Here is a 23000-nt window from a genome sequence, read left to right as displayed (position 1 = left end):
TAAAATTTTTATTAAATATTGACATGTAACAAAATGTAATCATTACTTTTGATAAAATAGTCTTTCATGTCAACAGTAACATGTACACTCACTGAGCACTACATTAGGAATAATATGGTCTTAACCAGCCTGAACCATTCTGACCATTCTCCTGATCAACTTTAAATCAACTGATTTTTTTTACATTCAGAGTACACTGGAGAGAATTTTGTGTGTGAAAACCCCAGGAGATCAGCAGTTACAGAAATGCTCAAACCAGCCCGTCTGGCACCAACAATCATGCCACGGGATCACATTTTCCCCCCATTCTGATGGTTGATGTGAACATTAACTAAAGTTCCTGACCCGATTTTTTGCATTGCACTGCTGCCATAGATTTGGCTGATTAGATAATCACATGAATAAGTAGGTGTACATGTGTTCCTAATGAAGTGTTCAGTGCGTGTAATTCGGTAACATTTTACATTAACGTTCAAGGTATAAAGGGTTCATTAACGACTAATAAGTCATTAACAAATGCATTATAAAACATTGATATGCAGTTGGGTTGTTGACAAATATGTCAAATTAAAAAAAATAAAAATAAATACATGTATTTATGCAGTGTAAAGTCTGATATTTAAGAAAATGTGAGGGGTCACTAACTTTATCAATTCTTTCTCTTTCTTTATGAACATTTTCACTGAACTGCAATGTAAATGGTGTGACATAAGAAAAAAAGTTAAGTAATATACAAAGAGCTCGAGAGAAATTTATTTTCATTGTTAGACCCTTATTTTCATACTGTGTTTTTTATTTATTATGAAATTATAAATAATACCTTTCCCCCCATTACCTGTTGAACTTGGACTTTTTCATTAAATCAAGTCAAAATTTGCTGTCATCCTTTCAAAAATGTTCAAAATTACACCAGTTTAAGATGTGTGATGCTTATATCTACCCTAATGTAATGTTCAACAGATTGTTTTAAACATATTTTGAGATTAAAAATACATTTTTGGTCTTTTTATGTGTGTCACACTAAAGGACAGAAATGGTATTTGTTGGATTAAAGAGAAAGTAAGAGGTATTTCCCCCCATTCTGATGGTTGATGTGAACATTAACTGAAGCTCCTGACCCGTATCTGCATGATTTTATGCATTGCACTGCTGCCATACGTTTGGCTGATTAGATAATCACATGAATAAGTAGGTGTACATGCATGTGTTCCTAATGAAGAATTCAAGTATTTTTATTTAACTGAATTTATGTCAAAGAAGAAAGTTTAATTTCATACAAACAATATCAAACTGTTTTTTTAAACAAAAACAATCATTTTCGTCAACAATAAACAATATGAACCATGTTTTTAATAACAAAACAATATTTTTTCATAAACAAAATGAATTTGACTCCATTACAGCACAAATCATTTTAAGACTTAAACACCAAAAAGTCTTTTGTTTAATTCATGTATGTATTTAATTTCATTTGAAAACACAATTTCAAGAATTGTTTCTATTCAGATTCTTGACACAGCAGATCCCTGTTATTTTCTCTCTATACTTCTGTGTTCTCTCTCTCAATCATTTTTCTCCCTCAATTCTTTCTGTCCAAAAATGAAAGAATCCAAAGAATGAAGGACCACATTTTATACTTCAGTAGTTTGCATGTAAATGTAATCTTCAATAGAGTAAATCATGGCCTGCTGTCCGACATTGGAGGACTCGGAGCTCGAGACTCGACTTGAGTCCTGATTACACCAATCCACCTATTGACAAATCTATTGAAAAAACTATTGACAATGAAGTTTGTATAATAACAGGTTGATGTAAAGCAAATCAATGTTTAATCATGCATTTTTAAATGATGACAATACAATTTATTAATTTTTATCTTTTGTGACAGCGAAAATGCCATGTCATGTCAACATCCCAGTTATAACAACAAGCATAAATATGGTGACTTTCATGTAATACCTCACAAATAGTGAGCCATTTTACCTCAAATGTTATAAATGATTAATAACACTTGTTCAGCATTAATAACATATGAAAATTCACCTTAATTTAAAGAAAGTAAAATAATTAACTGAGGGATTTCCAACATTAGAAAAATATGTACATACATTTAATTAACAAAGTATGGTTTAATGGTCATCAGGCTTTATTATGATATATGCTGTGAATAAACACAGAGACTTGTAAAGTTAGTCTAGTCAGCCCTTTAAATCTCACTATAATAATAGATTTTTGCCTCATTGTGACATAAATAATAAATTAGGGCATTTTAGGGTTTTGATTAATATAAGTATGAATAACTGCAATTATTAAGCCTTTATTAAAATGTTGTTCATTTTAAAATACAAAATTAACAACTAAACTGAAATAAGAGCACTCGTTTTACCTGTCAATCTAGTGTGGAAGTTGCATTCATTAATACAGCAACAATATAGGTTTGTTACTTAGATGTCTGTTGTAAAATTTAGATATATTTACAAAGAGAGGTTTGGTATAAAATGTGACATATAAATTAAATTACAGTGAGGAAAATAAGTATTTGAACACCCTGCTATTTTGCAAGTTCTCCCACTTGGAAATCATGGAGGGGTCTGAAATTGTCATCGTAGGTGCATGTCCACTGTGAGAGACATAATCTAAAAAAAAATCCAGAAATCACAATGTATGATTTTTTAACTATTTATTTGTATGATACAGCTGCAAATAAGTATTTGAACACCTGTCTATCAGCTAGAATTCTGACCCTCAAAGACCTGTTAGTCTGCCTTTAAAATGTCCACCTCCACTCCATTTATTATCCTAAATTAGATGCACCTGTTTGAGGTTGTTAGCTGCATAAAGACACCTGTCCACCCCATACAATCAGTAAGAATCCAACTACTAACATGACCAAGACCAAAGAGCTGTCCAAAGACACTAGAGACAAAATTGTACACCTCCACAAGGCTGGAAAGGGCTACGGGAAATTGCCAAGCAGCTTTGTGAAAAAAGTTCCACTGTTGGAGCAATCATTAGAAAATGGAAGAAGCTAAACATGACTGTCAATCTCCCTCAGACTGGGGCTCCATGCAAGATCTCACCTCGTGGGGTCTCAATGATCCTAAGAAAGGTGAGAAATCAGCCCAGAACTACACGGGAGGAGCTGGTCAATGACCTGAAAAGAGCTGGGACCACCGTTTCCAAGGTTACTGTTGGTATTACACCAAGACGTCATGGTTTGAAATCATGCATGGCACGGAAGGTTCCCCTGCTTAAACCAGCACATGTCAAGGCCCGTCTTAAGTTTGCCAATGACCATTTGGATGATCCAGAGGAGTCATGGGAGAAAGTCATGTGGTCAGATGAGACCAAAATAGAACTTTTTGGTCATAATTCCACTAACCGTGTTTGGAGGAACAAGAATGATGAGTACCATCCCAAGAACACCATCCCTACTGTGAAGCATGGGGGTGGTAGCATCATGCTTTGGGGGTGTTTTTCTGCACATGGGACAGGGCGACTGCACTGTATTAAGGAGAGGATGACCGGGGCCATGTATTGCGAGATTTTGGGGAACAACCTCCTTCCCTCAGTTAGAGCATTGAAGATGGGTCGAGGCTGGGTCTTCCAACATGACAATGACCCGAAGCACACAGCCAGGATAACCAAGGAGTGGCTCTGTAAGAAGCATATCAAGGTTCTGGCGTGGCCTAGCCAGTCTCCAGACCTAAACCCAATAGAGAATCTTTGGAGGGAGCTCAAACTCCGTGTTTCTCAGCGACAGCCCAGAAACCTGACTGATCTAGAGAAGATCTGTGTGGAGGAGTGGGCCAAAATCCCTCCTGCAGTGTGTGCAAACCTGGTGAAAAACTACAGGAAACGTTTGACCTCTGTAATTGCAATATTAACATTGATTTTCTCAGGTGTTCAAATACTTATTTGCAGCTGTATCATACCAATAAATATTTAAAAAATCATACATTGTGATTTCTGGATTTTCTTTTTTAGATTATGTCTCTCACAGTGGACATGCACCTACGATGACAATTTCAGACCCCTCCATGATTTCTAAGTGGGAGAACTTGCAAAATAGCAGGGTGTTCAAATACTTATTTTCCTCACTGTATATGAATCGATAAATTTTTCTCTTTTAAATATTCTGATGGATGTGTTGTAAAAAACAACCCTCTTAATCACAAATGCAGTATATTTGATGATCCATGAGAAAGTGGAGTTAAATTAGGCAACATAATAATAGCTCAATATAGCAACATAGCGCTATATTGAGTGATATTTACACCAAATATTCAGAAGAGAATGTAACAAATTACAACGACTCTTGTTAAAGTACTTAAGTAAATTTTTCAAACGTTTCAATATTTATAAATTATAAATAAATAACTTAGTACTTTTACTTTTATTTGAGTTGATTAAAAATGAAGTATTCAACTTCACTACAGTTATTTTTCACCACAATTACAAAGTAAAAAAAAAAAAACTATTATAAACTATAAATTATATAAAACTATAATATTTCTCAGCAAGAAAAGACGCTGACTACCACCGCTGGAGTCACGAGTTTGAATCCAGGGCATGATGAGTGACTCCAGGCAGGTCTTCTAAGCAATCAAATTGGTCCAGTTGCTAGGGAGGGTAGAGTCACATGGGGTAACCTCCTCGTGGTTGCTATAATGTGGATCTCGCTCTTAGCGTTGCACATGGTGAGTTGTGCGTGGATGCCGCGGAGAATAGCATGAAGCCTCCACACGCGCTATGTCTTCGTGGTAACGCACTCAACATGCATGATAAGATGCGTGGACTGACTTCTCAGATGTGGAAGCAACTCAGATTCGTCCTCCTTCACCCGGATTGAGGCGAGTCACTACACCACCATGAGGACTTAGAGTGCATTGGGAATTGGGCATTCCAAATTGGGGAGAAAATTTTATAAAATCAAGAATAAATACAAATATATAAAATAATATCTGATATAGTTACAATTAAATACATTGAAATGTTCTTTTGACTTTTCATTGAACATAATTTGTTCAATTTTTCCCCACCGTCCGATTCCTCACACCATCGCTTGCACAGACGGGCTGTACTGTAATTTCCTGCCCTATCTCACCCGCTATAGGCCAAAAGTGTGCAAGGGATGGATATTATATAAAGAAGGTATGAGAAATCACAAACCATAATGTAACCAAATACTACAATTTACTTATTAATAATACCTCTATATGTTAAATAGTCATAATGTTAATTAAGACTTTATTATTACAACTGTAATACAATAATACATAAACAGAACAACCACTTTTTGTGTCTGAATCAATCATATCTCTCACTAAAAACCGTGTGTACATTTATTTTTTTTTTGCCATATTTTATTCAGTTGTCATGTAAGAGTTGATAATAATTTGCTTAATAATCTCATTCCATATCTGGATAATTGCTACAATATCATAGAGGATAAATGTCATCCTATATGATATTACATTATAATAGTTTTGTACAGTATGTTAACTTAATAGCCCAAATACTTGGACATACATGAATGAGAATAAACCTGAAAGAGGAATGTTTTTCAGTCACAATGCACGTGATGTAATTTAGAGTCGATTCAGAGAAATTTTTAATTTTGCAAATGACTATTTCTATAGTTGTATTCTTAAAATTTTCTGTTTGTCCAAGAATCCTCTTGCAGCAATGCAGGTCTTTGGCATTTAGAAGCTGCTAGTTTAGGACCTGTGAGGAGTCTGTTTCTCAAACTAGAGACTGTGATTTACTTGTCTTTTTATAGTGCATCTAGGCCATACACTTCCCTTTCTATCCTGGTTAGAGATTATTTATTCAGAACTGTAATGCATGGAATAGCCTTCATCTCTCTAAAACAATAGACTTTAGGAGAAAATAGAATTTCAGGAGAAATGTGTTTCTTTTTGCCTATTTTTAAAACAAAAATTTGACTAGCAAAGTGACAATTCCTCATTTACACAGACAAAGTGGTAGCATTCTGCTAAATAGGACCTAAACTATGCTAATGCAAGTCCACAAATGCCAACATAATTCTCAAGCCTGTTCAAGAGAATATCATGATCTATTGTATTGAAGGCATCACTAAGATCTAAATGCACTAGAAGAGAAATGCAGCCGCTTTCAGATGATAAGAGCAAGTCATTTGTAACTATGATAAGTGCAGTCTCTGTACTGTGATGAGGCCTAAATCCTGATTTAAATTGTGTATATATATAATATTTCTCCATAGAAATTAACAGGGAGGACACTACATTTTCTAGTATTTTTGACATAAACGGGTGATTTGAAATCGGTCTATAATTAGCCAGTTCTCCAGGATCAAGTTGTGGCTTCTTAATAAGTGGTTTGATAATTGCCATTTTAAAGTTTCTTGGGACATGTCATAAAGATAGCAAGGAGTTAATAATATTAAGAAGAGGCTTTGAGATTACAGGGAATACCTCTTTTAAGAGCTTTGTTGGTATTGGATCTAACATACATGTTGTGGCTTTTGATGTATCAATAAGTTTTGTTATCTGACCTATGAGAGCAAAAGATTGAAGTTGCTCATGAGGAAAATTATGAGATATTGTTTTCTGTGGTACTGTGACAGATGATTGCATAATTCAAATTTTATCTCTGATTATTAAAATGTTATCTTTAAAGAAATTCATGAAGTCATTACTATTGTGCTACAATGGAATATCTCTTTCAGTCGATACTTTATTCCTAACCAAATTAGCCACAGTACTGAATAAACACCTAGGAATCTTGTGGTTATTTTTTATGAGTTTGCAAAAATTTGTCTGCAGCTACAGACACTTTCTTTCCATGCACAGCGAATTACCTCTTATTTTGTATTCTTCCACTTGCGCTCCATTTTCCAAGCTGCTCTCTGGAGAGCATGAGTGCGATCAGTGTACCATTGTGCGGGGCTTTTTTCTTTAATTTTATTTAATCGAAGGGGGTCGACACTATAAAGAGTGCTAGAGAAGACTGCATTTATATTTTCAGGTATTACTTAAAGTTCTTCTAGATTTTTTGGTTTACTGAGTATATGAGATAAATCTGGAAGATTATTAGAGACGCTATATGTAGTGGTCGAAAGAATGGCTCTACCTGAACGATAGCATGGTGTAGATTGAGTAACATTTGCTGATCGCAGCATACAAGACGAGGGAATGATCTGAGATGTCATCGCTCTGCGGCAGAATTTCTATAGTATCAAAATCAACTCCAAGTTTTACCCTAATCAATTTATTTTCAAAAAATGATCTAAGTTGGCAGTTCGAGGAACAGACACAGTCTCTATGTGTTGTTGCTTATGTGATCTGTGTGACATCTCAATATATCTAGAAGATATTTGGATTAGCCAGTTTGTCTGCTTCCTGACCTGGGCCAGTTAGTCAAATACTATCACTATTAAGACTATGAGCCAAATTACTAGAGAGGAGAGCATCACCTTCCCTGGAGGGATGGAGTCTGTCTCTCTTTAACAGGTCAGGTCTACCCCAAAAACTCTTCCAATTGTCTATACATCCTATGCTATTCTCCAGACACCACTCCGACTTTCAGCCATTCAGTGACACTAACCTACTATAAACCTCAACACCATGATGAGCAGGGAGGGGCCAGAGCATATTACAGTGTCTGACATTGTTTTTGCAAATTCACACATCTCTTTAATATTATCGTTAGTGATCTCCGACTGGTGAAGCCAGACATCATTAGTGCCAACATGAATAAATATTTTAGAAAATCGAAATTTTGCATTAGCAAGCACTTGTAAATTTGATCTGATGTCATAATACCTTGACACAACCTCTGCCAATTCCTTCAAATAATTTTTTTAAGCTGCTCATACGATGCCAATGTCTCAAAATAGGTGCTGCATTGATATTCCCATAAATCCTCAACACCCAACCTCCACAGGGTAGGTGGCAGTCCTCCATCTATTTTCCTTGCGCTCTGCAGCCAGATCAGCATATTTTAGCTTCCTCTCATAGGCTTTCTCCAGACCCTCTACCCATGGAAGAGTAAGCTCAATCATTACTGTTTTCCTAGCGGAAGTCAACAACAACACTACATCCGGCCTCATGGATGTAATGGCAACCTCAGTAGGACATTTCAGCAGCTGGTCGACCATCATTTACCAATCACTTCCAGGTGCCAAGCTTGATCGGGCTTCCCACCATGCTGTGCCTTGTGAAGTACCTCCCTTTTTAACAAAATCAACACCCTGCATCTGGGGAGCATGGTTGCCTTTGTTTGCTTTTATGCACCTTTAGGATCTCTGCCAGCTTCCGCAAAACCTGCTCATCCTACCACCTGTACTGTCCTTGTGCCCCCCTCGCATATGGTCCAGCATCCTTGCTGCTGCTGGCTGACTGATTTTTCTTTTTCTACTATCTGCCTCACCTCACTCAGTTTAGCCGGATCTATTTCAAATTTCACTATTGGCTCTACTGGCCAGGAGACATATCCAGGGGAGCCAAGCGGGTTGTCTTTGTAGGGGTCACCAAGATGCTGTTCCATGTGGTCTTCTAGTTCCTCTTTTGTCATCACCAGTTTCCTGATACTCTTTTCTTCTTGCAAGTTTCTGGCAAACATAAAAGGGTTTCTTCATGCTTTCTTCTCCGCTGTCTGATTCTCTCATATGTCATCCCACATTACCTTCAAGCCCTCCTTCTGCTGCTCCACTGCCTTCCTCCAAGCCTTACAAATCTACCTCCACTCTTTCACAGTCTGAAGTATTCCCCTCTCCGACCCATCTCTTGGACCACTCTTCCTTACTACTGTTTCACCAAATCTACCTATGCATTCTTCATACACAATATCGCTAAACTTATTAAGCTTGGCCTCCACCCTTCTTCATCTAGTCTGCTTCACGCATCCTTATTATTATATCTCGGCCACTGGATTAGCCTCCTTCTCCCTGGTTTCTTCTCAATGTCATGTCTTCCCTGTCTTGTCTGTGGACTGAAGGTTGTCTCTTCTTGCGGCTCACCTTGCAGGCTTGACCTGTCCTGCTGTACAATTCTGTAGTGCTGTGGTGCTCAACCTGGCTCTGAATCCTTCTTGTCTGACCTGCTGCTGCAGTGCAATGTTGTGTCTGGCTGCTCCCGCAACACTTCATCCTTCCTTGATGAATCCACAAGCCTTTGTAAGTTGTTTCCCTCAGCCACCTGCAAATGCATCATCTAAGGATCCTTTGCTCATTATCCATGGCCATTCCAGTTATATCCATATTGTCTGTCCTAATCTTCCATTCTGCCGTTTTCCTTTAATTGTGCTCATAGTTGATAACAGTGTCCCATGCTTTCAGACCTGTGGGTAAGATAACTAGCCTGCCCACCCCATATGCAGACTTCCCTGCTGTCAACCAGTCTTTCCTGACCATCCTCCAGTCTTCCCTGGACTCCATCTGCCCTATTCACAGTAGTCACTGGTTTCCCAGGAAAAAATACTAAACAGATGCACAGTTAGCTGTAATAACCTGCCGGGCATTATTGCCTGCCTCTTCTCCACCAGTACCTTCAGCCCAGCTGCAGGGTCATCAGCTGGGAGCCACCTATCTTCAATATAAAGTTACTTGAGTATTTTTTTTGGAAAACTACTTATTTACTCTTACTTGAGTCATAATATTTCTCAGTACTTCTACTTGTACTCAAAGTGAATAATTCAAAGTAGCAGTACTTAAATTTAAGGGAAAAAATCAGTTCCCTGTCTGTCGCTCACTTCGACGTTGTGTCAAGGGGCACTGGCCAGGAGCACCTCCCTAGCAGACATATGCAGAGCAGCGGGTTGGGCAACACCCAATACCTTTGCTAGATTTTACAATCTCAGGGTTGAGTTGGTTTCGTCTCATGTTTTCTCAGGTCCGAGCAGGTAGAACTCGGTACACGCTGACAAACTGACCGGGTGGACCGCTTGCACCTAGCACCTTTTCCCTCCGCTGAGGTAAAACCGTGTGCTCTTATCCCAGGAGATCCCAAAAACTCGGCTCCCTGGATGACTCCTCCCGAGCCCTCTGGTCTGCGAATTCAGCGGAGGAATTCACCAACCAAATCCAATGCGGGTACTCAATCTACCCTGTACTGGAATAGGTGCTCCACAGGACGGGCTCCTACGTGGACTTATCCCCCTATGTGTATTTTCCACGGTACGGTCCCCTTGCGAGTGGACCTGCGTCTCCCTTGGGCAGTTCCCTCTGCCCCCTGGTCGCCCTGTCTGTAGCAACTCCTCCCTCCCAATGAGGCAGGATCTACCACTGCGCCACTGAGGTAAAGAACCAGAAGGCTTTGACGACTTTATGGGGTGTTGGGGACGGGTACGTGCAGTCTGACACAGCAGGTCCCTTTGGCACGTAAAATACCTGCCCGCTCCTTTGTCAGCAGTACACGTACACGGCTCAGTGCATGGCGTGATTTAAATTGGACCCCTTGTGTCGCTTCTTCAACACAACGTCGAAGTGAACGACAGACGGGGAACGTTTAGGTTATGGATGTAACCTTCGTTCCCTGATGGATGGAACGAGACGTTGTGTCCTCCCTGCCACATCGCTGAACCGAACCACTGTTGCGGCCGAACCTCATTGTCGGCTCCTCAGAAAACTCCTGAATGAAACAGACGCATTTCCCTGCCTTTATTCCAAGTATATGTCCGGGGGCTGGACATGCAAATGTCTGCCAATTTCTCATTGGCCTTTTCTCATAGATCAGAGATGCGAAAGGCTCTCAAGAGAGACACCTAGTGTCACTTCTTCGACACAACGTCTCGTTCCCTCCATCAGGGAACGGAGGTTTCATCCATAAACTAGACGTACTCTTTCTACCACTGCAAATATTAGAATCCTTCTTCTGCACTCAGTGAAGACACCATGAGTCAGAGAAAGAGAACAATGAGAGTAGCTGTTTATTATTCATCAAAGAAAATTTTGTTTGGGAGTATAGCTGAGAAAATACTTGATAATATTTATTATAGGGTAGTCTATATATTGATGAATTGTATGATTACAGTTTATTTAATGTATTGGTACCACTTTGTGTATACTTTAATGTTACACACAGACACAAACTAATATGAACAATACTTTTACAGTATTTTTAAATCTTGGTGTATGTTAATTTCTACATATACTAATAACATTTTAATATAAAAAATGTGTGATCTAACATCATTAAAATCTAACATGTTCTAACAGTAGTATAAAAACAAAAATGAATTGATATGCCTAATTTAGAACTTTTTACATGTGCATATGTTAACATACTGTATATAATTTTATTGTAATCTGTTACAAATCTGAAAATCATAATTCTGTTAACCCCAAATTTACAGTACATTGTGAATAAATGTAACAAAAACTAATTTTAATATTAAAATATCCTTTGGTGTAATTTGGTTTTCTTTCTTTTGCATTCAGTCATGCAGAATTGCTACTTTTAAAAGGTTTGTTAGGGGCTTTTTATTAAACGCACTACTGCTTTTCTGCTGTAGTGCACAGGGAATGTGCCCTGCAGTGTCCTTGTCTGCTTCAGAATGTTGCTCCACTATGTTGCCAACCTCTAACAACCATCATACATTTCTTTTCCAGACATTACTATTGGTAAAGGCTGCCCTTTTAGTGCTGATACAGGCCTTACTCCTACAATAAAAAATCTTAACCTTTAGAAGATGTGTAGTACCCTTACCTACATTAGACTTATTATTAACTGCTCGTACAGATTCCATGTCACCCTGTTCCACTAAAAAACGACTTTCTAGCTCCCTCTTGCGTCCATAAAATTTTATTGCAAAGAGAATTGGTGAACGTTTTGTACTGTTAGTGCACTCAAGTATACTGTATGGTGCAGTATGCAAAAGTTTTTCCATACATTTGAATGTACTCTGTGTAGTGTTTACTTGGGGAATGAGAGTAGCTATTTTGGGAGAGGTGTTTTATTGGTCGATCCTCAGTGTTTCTCTGCTAAATTGGAGTCAAGATTTTACATCATGATTAGAAGGCCATTCAAGGGATAGTTCCCTCAGGAAAAAAAAGAAAAAAAGAAATCATCATCATTACACTCTCCCTCATGCCATTCCAGATGTGTATGACTTTCTTTCTTAGGTCCAAACAATGCAAGTGAATGGTGACCAGACATTTGAAGCTCCAAAAAGCACATAAAGGCAGCATAAAAGTAATCCATACGACTCCAGTGGTTTAATCCATGTTTTCAGAAGAGATATGATAGGTGTGGGTGAGAAACAGATACATATTTAAGTGTTTTTTTCCCCTCTATATATCTCCACATACATTCTGACACATTTTAAAAGTGAAAGTAGATATTTATGGTAAAAAAAGGACTTAAAGTGATAGTTCAAACAAAAATGCATATTCTCTCATCATTTACTCACCCTCATGCCATCTCGGATGTGCATGACTTTCTCTCTTCTGCAGAACACAAATTAAGATATTTAGAAAATTTCAGTGAGTGAATGGTGACCAGACCTTTCAAGCTCCAAGAAGCAAATAAAGACAGCATAAACATAATTAATATGTCTCCAGTGGTTTAATCAATGTCATCTGAAGCGATCAAGTTTGTTTTGGGTGAGAACAGACCAAATACAACAATTTTCCGCTGTACATCTTGACATCAGTCTCCTTAGCGATCATTATTTCAAGCTAGATTACACTTCCTATAGTGCCACCTAGTGCTCTGCGCATGCGTCCGTTGCGCAAGTGTAGTCGAGCTTGAAATCGTGATTGTGCCTAGAGACTGCAATGGCAAGATGTACAGTGAAAAATTAGTTACATTTTGGTCTGTTCTCACCCAAAACCAACTGAATAGTTTAAGAAGACATTGATTAAACCACTGGAGTCTGATGGATAACTTTTATGCTGACTTTATCTCCTTTTTGGAGCTCAAAGTCCTGATCACCATTCACTTGCATTGTGAGGCCTTACAGAGCTGAGATATTCTTCTAAAAATCTTCATTTGTGTTCAGCAGAGGAAAGAAAGTCATACACATCTGGGATGTCATGAGGGTAAATAAATGATGAGAGAATTTTCATTTTTGGGTTAACTATCATTTTAAATATTGATCTGTTTCTCACCAATACCTATCAAATCGCATTGCATTGTATGGACCAACAGAGATTAAATATTCTTCTAAAAATCATAATTTCGTGTTTTGCAGAAGTAAATGATGATAGAATTTTAAGTTGTGGGAGAACTATCCATTTTAATATTCTCTGATTGTTAAGCTGTTGTTTGAAACTGAATAATTGATCTGCAACCTCTGCAAAATGCTAGCTAGAGAACAGATATGGACTGTTGCATTAGTTGTTCATCTGCAGTTTCATTCATCAACTATTTATCTCGCTCTCCCTTCTCTTTTAGCAAAATAGGTTAGTTATATAAATCTCCAGAGCTGTTGCGTGATTATGACTGCAATACTACCCTGCAGTCTGACACCCCCATATACAAATATTCTAATTATCCAACTTGTTACTTTAATATTTATTAATAAGTTTTCCTCATGGGGACAATTAGTCTTCACAATGTAGGCAAAACCTGACCAACACACACACACACACACATTCAAAACCTCATTTGCATCAATACAATATCTCATTGTTTATGTTATGCATGGAAATATTTAAATACAAAATTCATGACATCAAGAACAGAATCCAACTGCCACATATTAAATTAGTTCTTTATTAAATCTACAGAATTACTCGTCCATTGCAAAGTGAGTCCATGGCACACAATTGGAAACATGGAAGTAGGAACATCATAAAATTGATTTGCAACTCCAAAAGTCACACAATGATATAAAATGTCACTTCTCACTTCTCAAATGTCAACTGTCTCAAAACTGTCTGTCGTCTTACAAAAGGAATGCACCAATATCAATGTGACAACCACTAAAGCTCTGTTTACAAGCTGTACAACAAAGCACAAGAAGGTTTAACCTAGCACATATAAACAGCCATAACATTGTTTTCCAAAAAATAGCAAGCACTGTGTCCCACTGTTGTTGTACAGAAATACAAAGCGATTGATAGGTGTTTTGATTTTATTGGAATATTCAGGGTAGGAAAGAGTAAAGTGGAAAGCAGGCTGATTTGAAGTGCTGTTCTTTTTCGTCAACGGAATGATCCGACCCTGGCTTAGGAATGGCAAAATAACTTGCCACTAGTGCATTTAATGAAGGACATTTTACCCAATAGCTGGTAATGCTTACTTTCACGTAACATCTCTGCCATATATCCAGGTACCTTTGCTGTAAATGTCAAATCCTCTGTCAATGCCATATAAGTAATTTTACGACTGTTTATGTAAGACCAAACAATGTACTGTGCTTCCTATACAATCCTCCCTGCCTATAGCAACCAGTGTTGGAAAAAAGTGCATTTCCATGTGCATTTGACTATCAATGCTTTAGGTGAAAATATAATCATGGGATATAATGAGACCCTTCCAATTGCAGCTAACTAAACCTTTATTCAACCTAATAATTCAAGGGTTTGTCTCAAGCTAAAGTTATGTGAAGGTTTTTGCTAAAGTGGTCTGTAAACATTGATAATGTCCAACAGTGATTGTACATAAAATTCTCTACTGTTGCAGTGCCATGAGGGACAGTTGTATACTAGAAAAGTACATATACAAGAGGAAGTGTTACCAATGTGATTACTGTATGTCTTTCCCATTGCACTCACTGAACTTTGTCATTATCATAGTTCCCATGTTGTTTATTCAACAGAATGTTTTTTTCTCCTTCCCACTCTCAGCGTCCAGGGGTGAAGATGTAGTCCAGTGCCTGTCTCTCGGCTGCTGCCACATTTGGATGCCAGAGGTCCACCATGAATACAACTCTTGGACCATCTTCTGCAGGACCTAAGCACAGAAATGTAATTCATAAGGTCAATAGTAATCACCAACTAGATTACTTTTAGAACTAAATATGAGTGGTTCCACTGCGACACCACATTGCTAGGATGTTGCCAATGCTAAATAAGTCAGTAAGGAAACTTTCATGCAGAAATAATAATTCTCTCATAATTTAGACACCCTCATAATGTTTAAAACCTGTATAACTTTGTTTCTTCTGCAGAGTACAAAGACATTTTGGAGAATGTCTTTGGTTCTTTTATAACACAATGCAAGTCAATGGGGATACAATTTTTCAAGCTCCAAATAGCACATTAAGGTTTCATCCATTACTCAAGTAATCCATCCGATTTGAGTGGTATATGCAGAGTCATCAAAAGCCATACGATAGCTTTGGGAGAGAAACAAAGCAAAATGTAAGTCCTTATTCACTCTAAATGTTGACAACTGTCTTGATGGCAATGCAATGATGACACCACTTCTTGCAAGCAAACCCTTGCACTCATGCGGACCCATCAACCAGGGGTGCGTTCCATTCAGAAGTGATCATCCCTACGCCCTATTACCTCCTAAGACTTCACTTTCCACCATGAGGGCTTAGGAGGGCTCAAATATAACAGTCATTTGTAACTCACTTTTTAAGTCATTTTTATTTGAAATTCAGTTTGAAATGACCCTACAGCTTGGCTACCATAATTTGAAGTGATCCCATTTGGAACACAGTGCAGGCTTCAAGATGGTGATGCTTTGACGTAGTTGCCAGGTACTCAATTCTACATCAGTACATTCGAGACGTTGCATTAATATATCCTAGTGTTTACCATCAGCCTATTGGTGACCTCGGTACATATTAAAAGTAATCTGGAAAAACAAATTCAACCTGTAACTATCATTTTAACCTGCACAATCCTGGCAACATTGTGTATAGTTTGTGTACAGAGTTTTGTGCAAGTGTGAGAAAGTGTGTGAACAATGTGTGTAATGTGCCAAGGAGCCTGCAGATGCCAAGATTACTGTGCATTTAGCTTCAGAATATGTGGAATATAACACTTGAATCGGATTGATTACTTTTATGCTGCCTTTATGTCCAGAGCTTGAAAGTTTTGTTCCCTTTGACATGCTTTGTATGGAAAAACACCTCTAACATTATTCAAAATATCTTTCTTTGTGTACCGCAGAAGAGAGAAGCCATCCTAGTTTGAGACAGCATGAGGGTGAGTAAATGTATTAGAATAATCATTTTTAGGTGAACTATTCCATTAAGTGCAAATACTGATTATCATTTTCTTAATGTATAAAAGGAATATTCAATACAAGTTCAGCTCAATCGACAGCATTTGTAGCATAATGTTGATTACCAAAAAAAAAATATTTAGACTCATCCCACCTATTCTCAATTTAAAATAAAAGAAGAAGCAAAAATCATGGTTCCAGTAAGGCACTTACAATGGAAGTGAATGGAGGCCAATAAGTAAACATTAAAATACTCACTGTTTCAAAAGTATAGCCACAAGACATAAACAAAATGCATGTTAACATGATTTTAGTGTGATAAAATCACTTTATAAAATGTTCTGTGTAAAGTTATTGCCAATTTTAAAACTTTCAATGATAACAAAATGCTTTAAACCCTAAAACAACCATAAAAAACTATTTAAACAACTTTACAGCTCTTAAACTTTTTTGCTTTTTTAAAAGGAGGTACGAGTTGGAATTATTTTTGTGTTAATCAACATTATGCAACAAATGCTGTCGATTGAGCTTAACTTGTATTGATCCCAGAATATTCCTTTAAATTTAACACTTATACACATCCTCTACTGCACATTATTTCTCTCTCACCATCATGAAATGCAGTGTGAAGAAAAGAGTCATCGAACAGCAGGCAGCTTCCCTTAGACCAGCACTGCGGCTCTCCACCAACTATCAATTCACAACCAGAGGGCACCTTCAGTCCTGCACACACATGGAAAATGGCTGTTAAAACCTTAAAACAGGCTCTTAGACACTGCTCTTATGTATATATATATATATATATATATACATACAGTGTTGGGGAGTAACAGAATACATGTAACGGGATTATGCAATTAAAATACAAAATATAAGTAACTGCATTCCACTACAGCTACGATTTAAATCATTGGTATTCGAATACAGTTACATTCAAAAAGTATTTTGATTACTAAAGAGATTGCTTTGCATTTTAAAGTCATTTGTTTCATTTAATATTTAGTCCTTTCAGATGGAAAACATTTATACATATAAATGATGTGATCCAAAGTTCATTTGAACAGCAGTGAAACATTTTATTAAGATGTGTTACATTCATACGAGCAGACAGAGAAGTACGTTTGAAGTAAGTTTGGAAGCAGAAGAAACAGAAATAAACCTTGTGTAAATTGTCAGCTTTATGCTAAGCTAAAATGCTATTTCTATCAATGTTACCAGACACGATCATATTTTTTTATCAAGAAAATTCACGTTGGATCATAATTTCATTTTCTAGTAAGATCTTTGATATTATGGCAAACATCTTATTCTCGATAATAATTATTGTATTGATTTCTTGTAAAAATATCTAAAAATTCTTAAAACAAGATCTATTTGATTTATCTTGTTTAAGAAACAACACTGCATAAGATATTTAGGTTTTCATAGAACGTCTTTTTAACATGTGTATGAAGAAGTAATCCAAAGTATTTAGAATATGTTACTGACCTTAAGTAATCTAACAGAATACATTACAAATTACAGCATGTATTCTGTAATCTATAGTGGAATACATTTCAAAAGTAACCTTTCCAACCCTGTGTATATATATATGTATGTGGCCAAAAGTTTGGAATAATGTACAGATTTTGTCTTATGGAAATAAATGGGTTCTTTTATTCACCAAAGTGGCATTCAACTGATCACAATATATAGTCAGGACATTCATAAAGTGAAAAATTACTAGTACAATTTAAAAAAATAAAACATTTCTCAAAAGAAAATCCTCCACGTGCAGCAATGACAACTTTGCAGATCCTTGACATTCTAGCTGTCAGTTTGTCCAGATACTCAGGTGACATTTCACCCCACACTTCCTGTAACACTTGCCATAGATGTGACTGTCTTGTCAGGCATTTCTCACACACCTTAAAGTCTAGCTGATCCCACAAAAACTCAACGGGGTTAAGATCCATAACACTCTTTTCCAATTATCTGTTGTCCAATATCTGTTTCTGTGCCTTTTCTTTTTGTTTTTCTTTGCAGTTCTTCCCATAAGGTCTGCACCCCTGAGTCTTCTCTTTACTGTTGTACATGAAACTGGTGTTGAGTGGGTAGAATTTAATGAAGCTATAAGCTGAGGACATCACATTACACCCATGCTCCAGCAACTGCATTGGCTTCCAGTTCAGCCATGTATTGATTACAAAATTCTGATTTTAACCTATAAAGCAGTAATGGGTTGGCTCCAGATTACATCTGTGATTTGGTTACTTCATCCATTCCCGCTCGCTCTCTCCGCTCTGCTGGCTCTCTCTCTCTGTGTCAGCCTCGCTGTAAATTAAAAACCATGGGGGGAAGGGCCTTTTCCTATAACGCGCCTAAGTTATAGAACACACTACCCTCATCTATTAGGGATGCTGCTTCTGTGGATTGTTTTAAGAAACTTCTTAAAACACGTCTTTTTAGTCAAGTTTTCAATTCATAATTGTATTATTTTTTATGTATTTTTTCATTTTTGATACTTCTATATATATTTTTATTCACATGTTTGATTATTTTGTTCTGTACATGCTGTAGCGCTTTGAGTCTGAGAAAGGCGTATTACAAATAAAATGTATTATTTTTATTATGTGAGGCGTCTATTTCTCAAACTAGGGACTCTGATTTACTTAACCTCTTGTTTAGTTGTACATCTGACCTTCCACATCTCTTTCTGTCCTTGTTAGAGTCAGTTGTCCTTTGTCTTTGAAGACTGTAGTGTACACCTTTGTATGATTTTTTTTGGCAACTTCAAGCATTGTATTGCCTTTATTCCTCAAAACAATGATTGATTGATGAGTTTCTAGAGAAAGCCGTTTCTTTTATGCCATTTTTTACCTAATATTGACCTTAAGACATGCCAGTCTATTGCATACAGTGGCATCTCAAAAACAAACACAAAGACAATGTTAAGCTTAATTTAACGAACCAAATAGCTTTCATTAGTGTTTGATATAATGGCAAGTGATTTCCTAGTACCAAATTAGCAATTTAGCATGATTACTCAAGGATCAGGTGTTGGAATGATGGCTGCTGGAAATTGGGCCTGTCTAGATTTTTATAAAAAATGACTTTTTTCAAAAGTGATGGTGCTGTTTTTACATCAGTAATGTCCTGACTATACTTTGTCATCAATGCTTTGAATGCTTTGAATGCCACTTAAAGTACCAATTTCCTACCAATTTCCTGTACATTATTCCAAATTTTTGGCCACCAGTGTGTGTATATATACACATGATGTCAACGTCAGCATGAAGCAGAGCTTTGGACTCCACACAAAAAGCTTTTAAACACAACATCTTGTTCTGCATTTTCGTGTAATTTAAGACTTGATGTGCTTTTGTGGTAATTAAATTGCGCCTTACAGAGGCTGCAGAGTACATGAAGTCACATCTGGGCTTGTTTAGTACAACAAATAGCATTAAAAGCTCCTCTCCCCATCACTTTTTCACTGACACCGAATCACTGTGTGTGTGATCAGGTTGGGTTCCACCCATCCAACCAGTGTTAATGCTAGTTTATGCTGTATTAATGGTAAATTAGTTCATTGCTATTAAAAAGTTAGATTTAGTAAACTTTAGTTTGACAGCTCTAAAAAATATATTTTTAACTTTCCCATACTTCGATTTGTGTTATTTCATAGGTTTTATTACTTTACTATGATTCTAAATGCTAAATAATATTAATGCTAATAATTATAAGTAATGACTAACCCTAACCCAAACTTTTTGACTGGTAGTGTACATATAATTACACCTATCTTACCAAGGTGGCATCGAAGGCGTACATTGGTTGGACCGTAGTGCTCAGTAATAGTGGCTCCTGGACTGATCACTGAGAAGCAGGCATTGCCAAACACGTTATTAGCAATAAAGGTACGGAGTTGCCCTAGCACCCTCCATGCTCGTGGACAACGTCTGGCATTCAGCACCATTGGAGTCCCCTGGTTCACGAGATAGAAGGTCCACCACTGGCCTCGAGGTGTGCTATTAACCTTCCAGCCTGGTGGAAGTGAGGAGCTAGTTCGATTTGACGGCAGCCGGTACACGCTCTCAAATTCAGCCAGCAGTGCAGGGAAATTTCTCTCCAGAAGCTCCACGTCATGCTTCTGTGCCTCTCGTGAGAAGAAGGGAGCAGAGGGAAGATCTGGCAGGAAAAAGACCTCTGGTTTCTGGATGGATGGGCGGCTGCAGAGTAGGTAGCGCCCCTGCTCACGCACGCCCTTGTGCACACGACCCATCCCAGCCCAGGTGTAGCGTTTGGCATACTCTTGCAGGCTGTGGTAGAGCCGTTGATTCAGGCCCTCGCCAGGCTTGGTGCAACGGAAGCACTCGGGTGTCTGGCAGTAAACAAAGCCATTGAGTTCTTCCTCACTGACTCTGCTCCCGCCGCTGGCCTGATGGAGTTTCAACAAGCCTCCTCGGGGCGAGAGGTCTGAGGCCAGAACTCCACCGGGCACAACACTACCGCGGCGTTCTGGAGTGAAGCTGCCACGGAGAGAAGGGGCAGCATGTTCGCATCCCACACGGTAGCAATACCAGATAAACAGAAGAGCGAGACAAAGAGCAGTGCCCAGAGCGCTGGATTCACACTCCCGTGCCGACTGCATGCCACCTGCCACCCACTCCCTCATTCGCTCTAAAGACCACTCCATCCCTACATACATGCACTAACTCAAACACGCATATGGATACGAGTGGTTTACATGGGAGTGCTTGATCTGGAATTTCAATGAGGCGATGCAGCCTTTGACTCTTCTTTTAAAAGTCCTTTTTCCTTAGAGCACCTCAGGTCCATTTTCATATTGCCAAGTCATCGAACAGCTTATTGGCCTGTTGTAAGATCAGTCTAATTTGATCATGTGGTGACCGCATTTTATTTGGAAATGTTGACTGTGAGATATCTCAGCTGCACCTTGAGCAGGATAACACAGACACAGTGCACTCCAGGGCACCTGGGAGACAGAAAGAGAATGAGTCAAGATTAAGGAGATATGAAAGGACATTTCATGACACAGTGCAGACAGCATCACACCTACCTGGACAGCCTGGTTTGACCACTTGATAATTTTGATAAACCACCCACACACATTCCAGCTTATTCCCCGCCTCCACACACCAAGCACTCATAGGGACCGCAGCACACACACAGGCTGTGCATTTGAAATTCAGCTTTTGCAACACACCTCCGCATTGCACTTTGTAAAATCATGAGTCAAGGGAGAATATAAATACACATGCATGCAGATAACAAACCCCAACCACAGACAAGGATCTAGAAGACAAATCTACATGAACACACTTGACTCTAGAGCCCAGATGCCAGACATGCAAAGACAACAGGGAATTGTTTTGTTACTGTTGCATTAGATGTTCCAGGTGGAATACAATCCCACAGGATAAGAAAGATGGAAAACAGATCAAATGTCAACAAAGACAGATGAAATTTACAAAGAACGCGTGCAGTTAGCACAAAGAATGAGGAATCCCAGCCACCCAACGCAGCATGCAAAGATACATCAATGCGCAAATGACATCTCAAAGCGGCTATTCAATTGCTTACCGACAGCTTCGACACTTGAAGGCAGATTTGCAGCGTCTGCTCCGCCCAGTCACTAGCAATATTCCTGCCCCTCTCTATACTTCTCTCTCAGACACCTCCCTTATGGGTTCAAGTCATTGCGGTTTCTAATCCTGCCTTTATGTCCGTAAAACACTGTCAAGCGACGTTCATAATGCTGAGGACAGCCTGGCAGAAAACAACACGACAGATGTCCGTCGTCTCGTCACTATAGTGGTGAAATATGGTCGTTTAAATAACAAAGCTTGTAAATGCGGCTAATTAGTAGCGTTCTTGCGTTAAAAAGAGCGACACAAATGATTTCGCAGAAATGCCGAGACGCGAAATTCTTTTAAAGTGACAAAGCGCCTTCAAAACGCGGCGTTCCAGCGCGATAAGCGGAAAAAAGAGGCATGTTTACAAAGAAAAACAGCGCGGACGGACGCAACAACGCGTTCGGTGTGAACGGTCCCTTCTTATCATCATAATATTCAACACATTCTCACCCCGACTCGTCACGTACGGACGCTTCGGGCAGTTTCGTCGCATATTGACGCGCCGGGTACACCTTTGGCGTCATTTTTCGACGCGCAGGGCAGTCCCATAGACTTCCATGTACCTCCGCGAACCGGAGCGTGCAGCGTTCAAATGTCACGTCTCGGGTAAGCTCACGCCGCGAACGGGTGGACAGTCGAGACCGCGATAAATAACAATTAAAAGGAATAGGCTGCAATGGCCCTCCAACTGTTTTGTGATGTTTAAAACCCCGGAGACGTCACGTTCTACATATCTCCGAACCGGAGCGCGCAGCGTTGAAATGTCACGTCTCGGGTAAGCTCACGCCGCGAACGGGTCGAAAGTCGAGACCGCGATCAATAAAAATCAAAAGGAATACCTGTTTCTACTTACAACATCAACGCGGATGATAATAATAATGAGTTTGCGTTCATTTAAATTGATTTTAAAATATATATTTCCTCTGACGCTTAGGATGCCCACGTCGTAAACCGCATAGAAGGGATGTAACACCTGTTTCGCTGCCCACGTACCTGTAGCCTTTCTTACAGTGGTTGTAAAGGTAAACACTGATGCACAACAAGACCAAAGTAATCACGAACTAATCAGATTTGGAGGGGACAGGATAAAATCCCACTTGAACACTTCTGCCACATGGTTAAGCGTTGTCATAGCTAGGGGCGGGGTTACGATTTCTGAGGCCCCAAGCATCCCACCAAGCCAGGGCCCCATTTCGAAAATGTTTGCTTAACAAATTACATAAAATGTATTTTAAATCATAATTTTAAATTCAAC

At 38.6% G+C, this 23000-nt stretch overlaps 1 protein-coding gene across 4 annotated transcripts; it reads right to left on the bottom strand.

Moving 5' to 3' along the window:
- Positions 1–13686: 13686 nt before the first annotated feature.
- On the bottom strand, positions 13687–22860 carry asphd2 (aspartate beta-hydroxylase domain containing 2). 4 transcript variants are annotated; one of them, XM_052093683.1, is made up of 5 exons: positions 22719–22860; positions 21169–21327; positions 19896–21084; positions 16719–16832; positions 13687–14882 (listed from the first exon to the last, which is right to left on the bottom strand). In XM_052093683.1, the coding sequence occupies exons 3-5, from the start codon at positions 20794–20796 to the stop codon at positions 14773–14775; spliced, it is 1125 nt and encodes a 374-aa protein (XP_051949643.1). In that variant the 5' UTR covers positions 20797–21084; positions 21169–21327; positions 22719–22860; the 3' UTR covers positions 13687–14772. The 4 variants fall into 4 exon arrangements, with proteins under 4 accessions (XP_051949643.1, XP_051949645.1, XP_051949642.1 ...); XM_052093685.1 differs by lacking the exon at positions 21169–21327 and having other exon boundaries at positions 22739–22777; XM_052093682.1 differs by lacking the exons at positions 21169–21327; positions 22719–22860 and adding an exon at positions 21693–22696.
- Positions 22861–23000: the final 140 nt, after the last annotated feature.

This window comes from Xyrauchen texanus, chromosome 27 (assembly GCF_025860055.1).
Source record: "Xyrauchen texanus isolate HMW12.3.18 chromosome 27, RBS_HiC_50CHRs, whole genome shotgun sequence".
NCBI classification, from domain to species: Eukaryota; Metazoa; Chordata; class Actinopteri; order Cypriniformes; family Catostomidae; genus Xyrauchen; species Xyrauchen texanus.
The sequence above is the reverse complement of the archived record's forward strand: the minus strand, read 5'-3'. Positions and strand labels throughout refer to the sequence as shown.

Coding starts and splice junctions, on each gene's coding strand:
- asphd2 (XM_052093683.1), bottom strand. CDS start 20,796: ATGTATGTAGGGATGGAGTGGTCTTTAGAGCGAATGAGGGAGTGGGTG. Junction 16,833..19,895: donor ACGCCTTCGATGCCACCTTG/GTAAGATAGGTG, acceptor ATGTGTGTGCAG/GACTGAAGGTGCCCTCTGGT. Junction 14,883..16,718: donor TCACACTGCATTTCATGATG/GTGAGAGAGAAA, acceptor TTCTGTGCTTAG/GTCCTGCAGAAGATGGTCCA.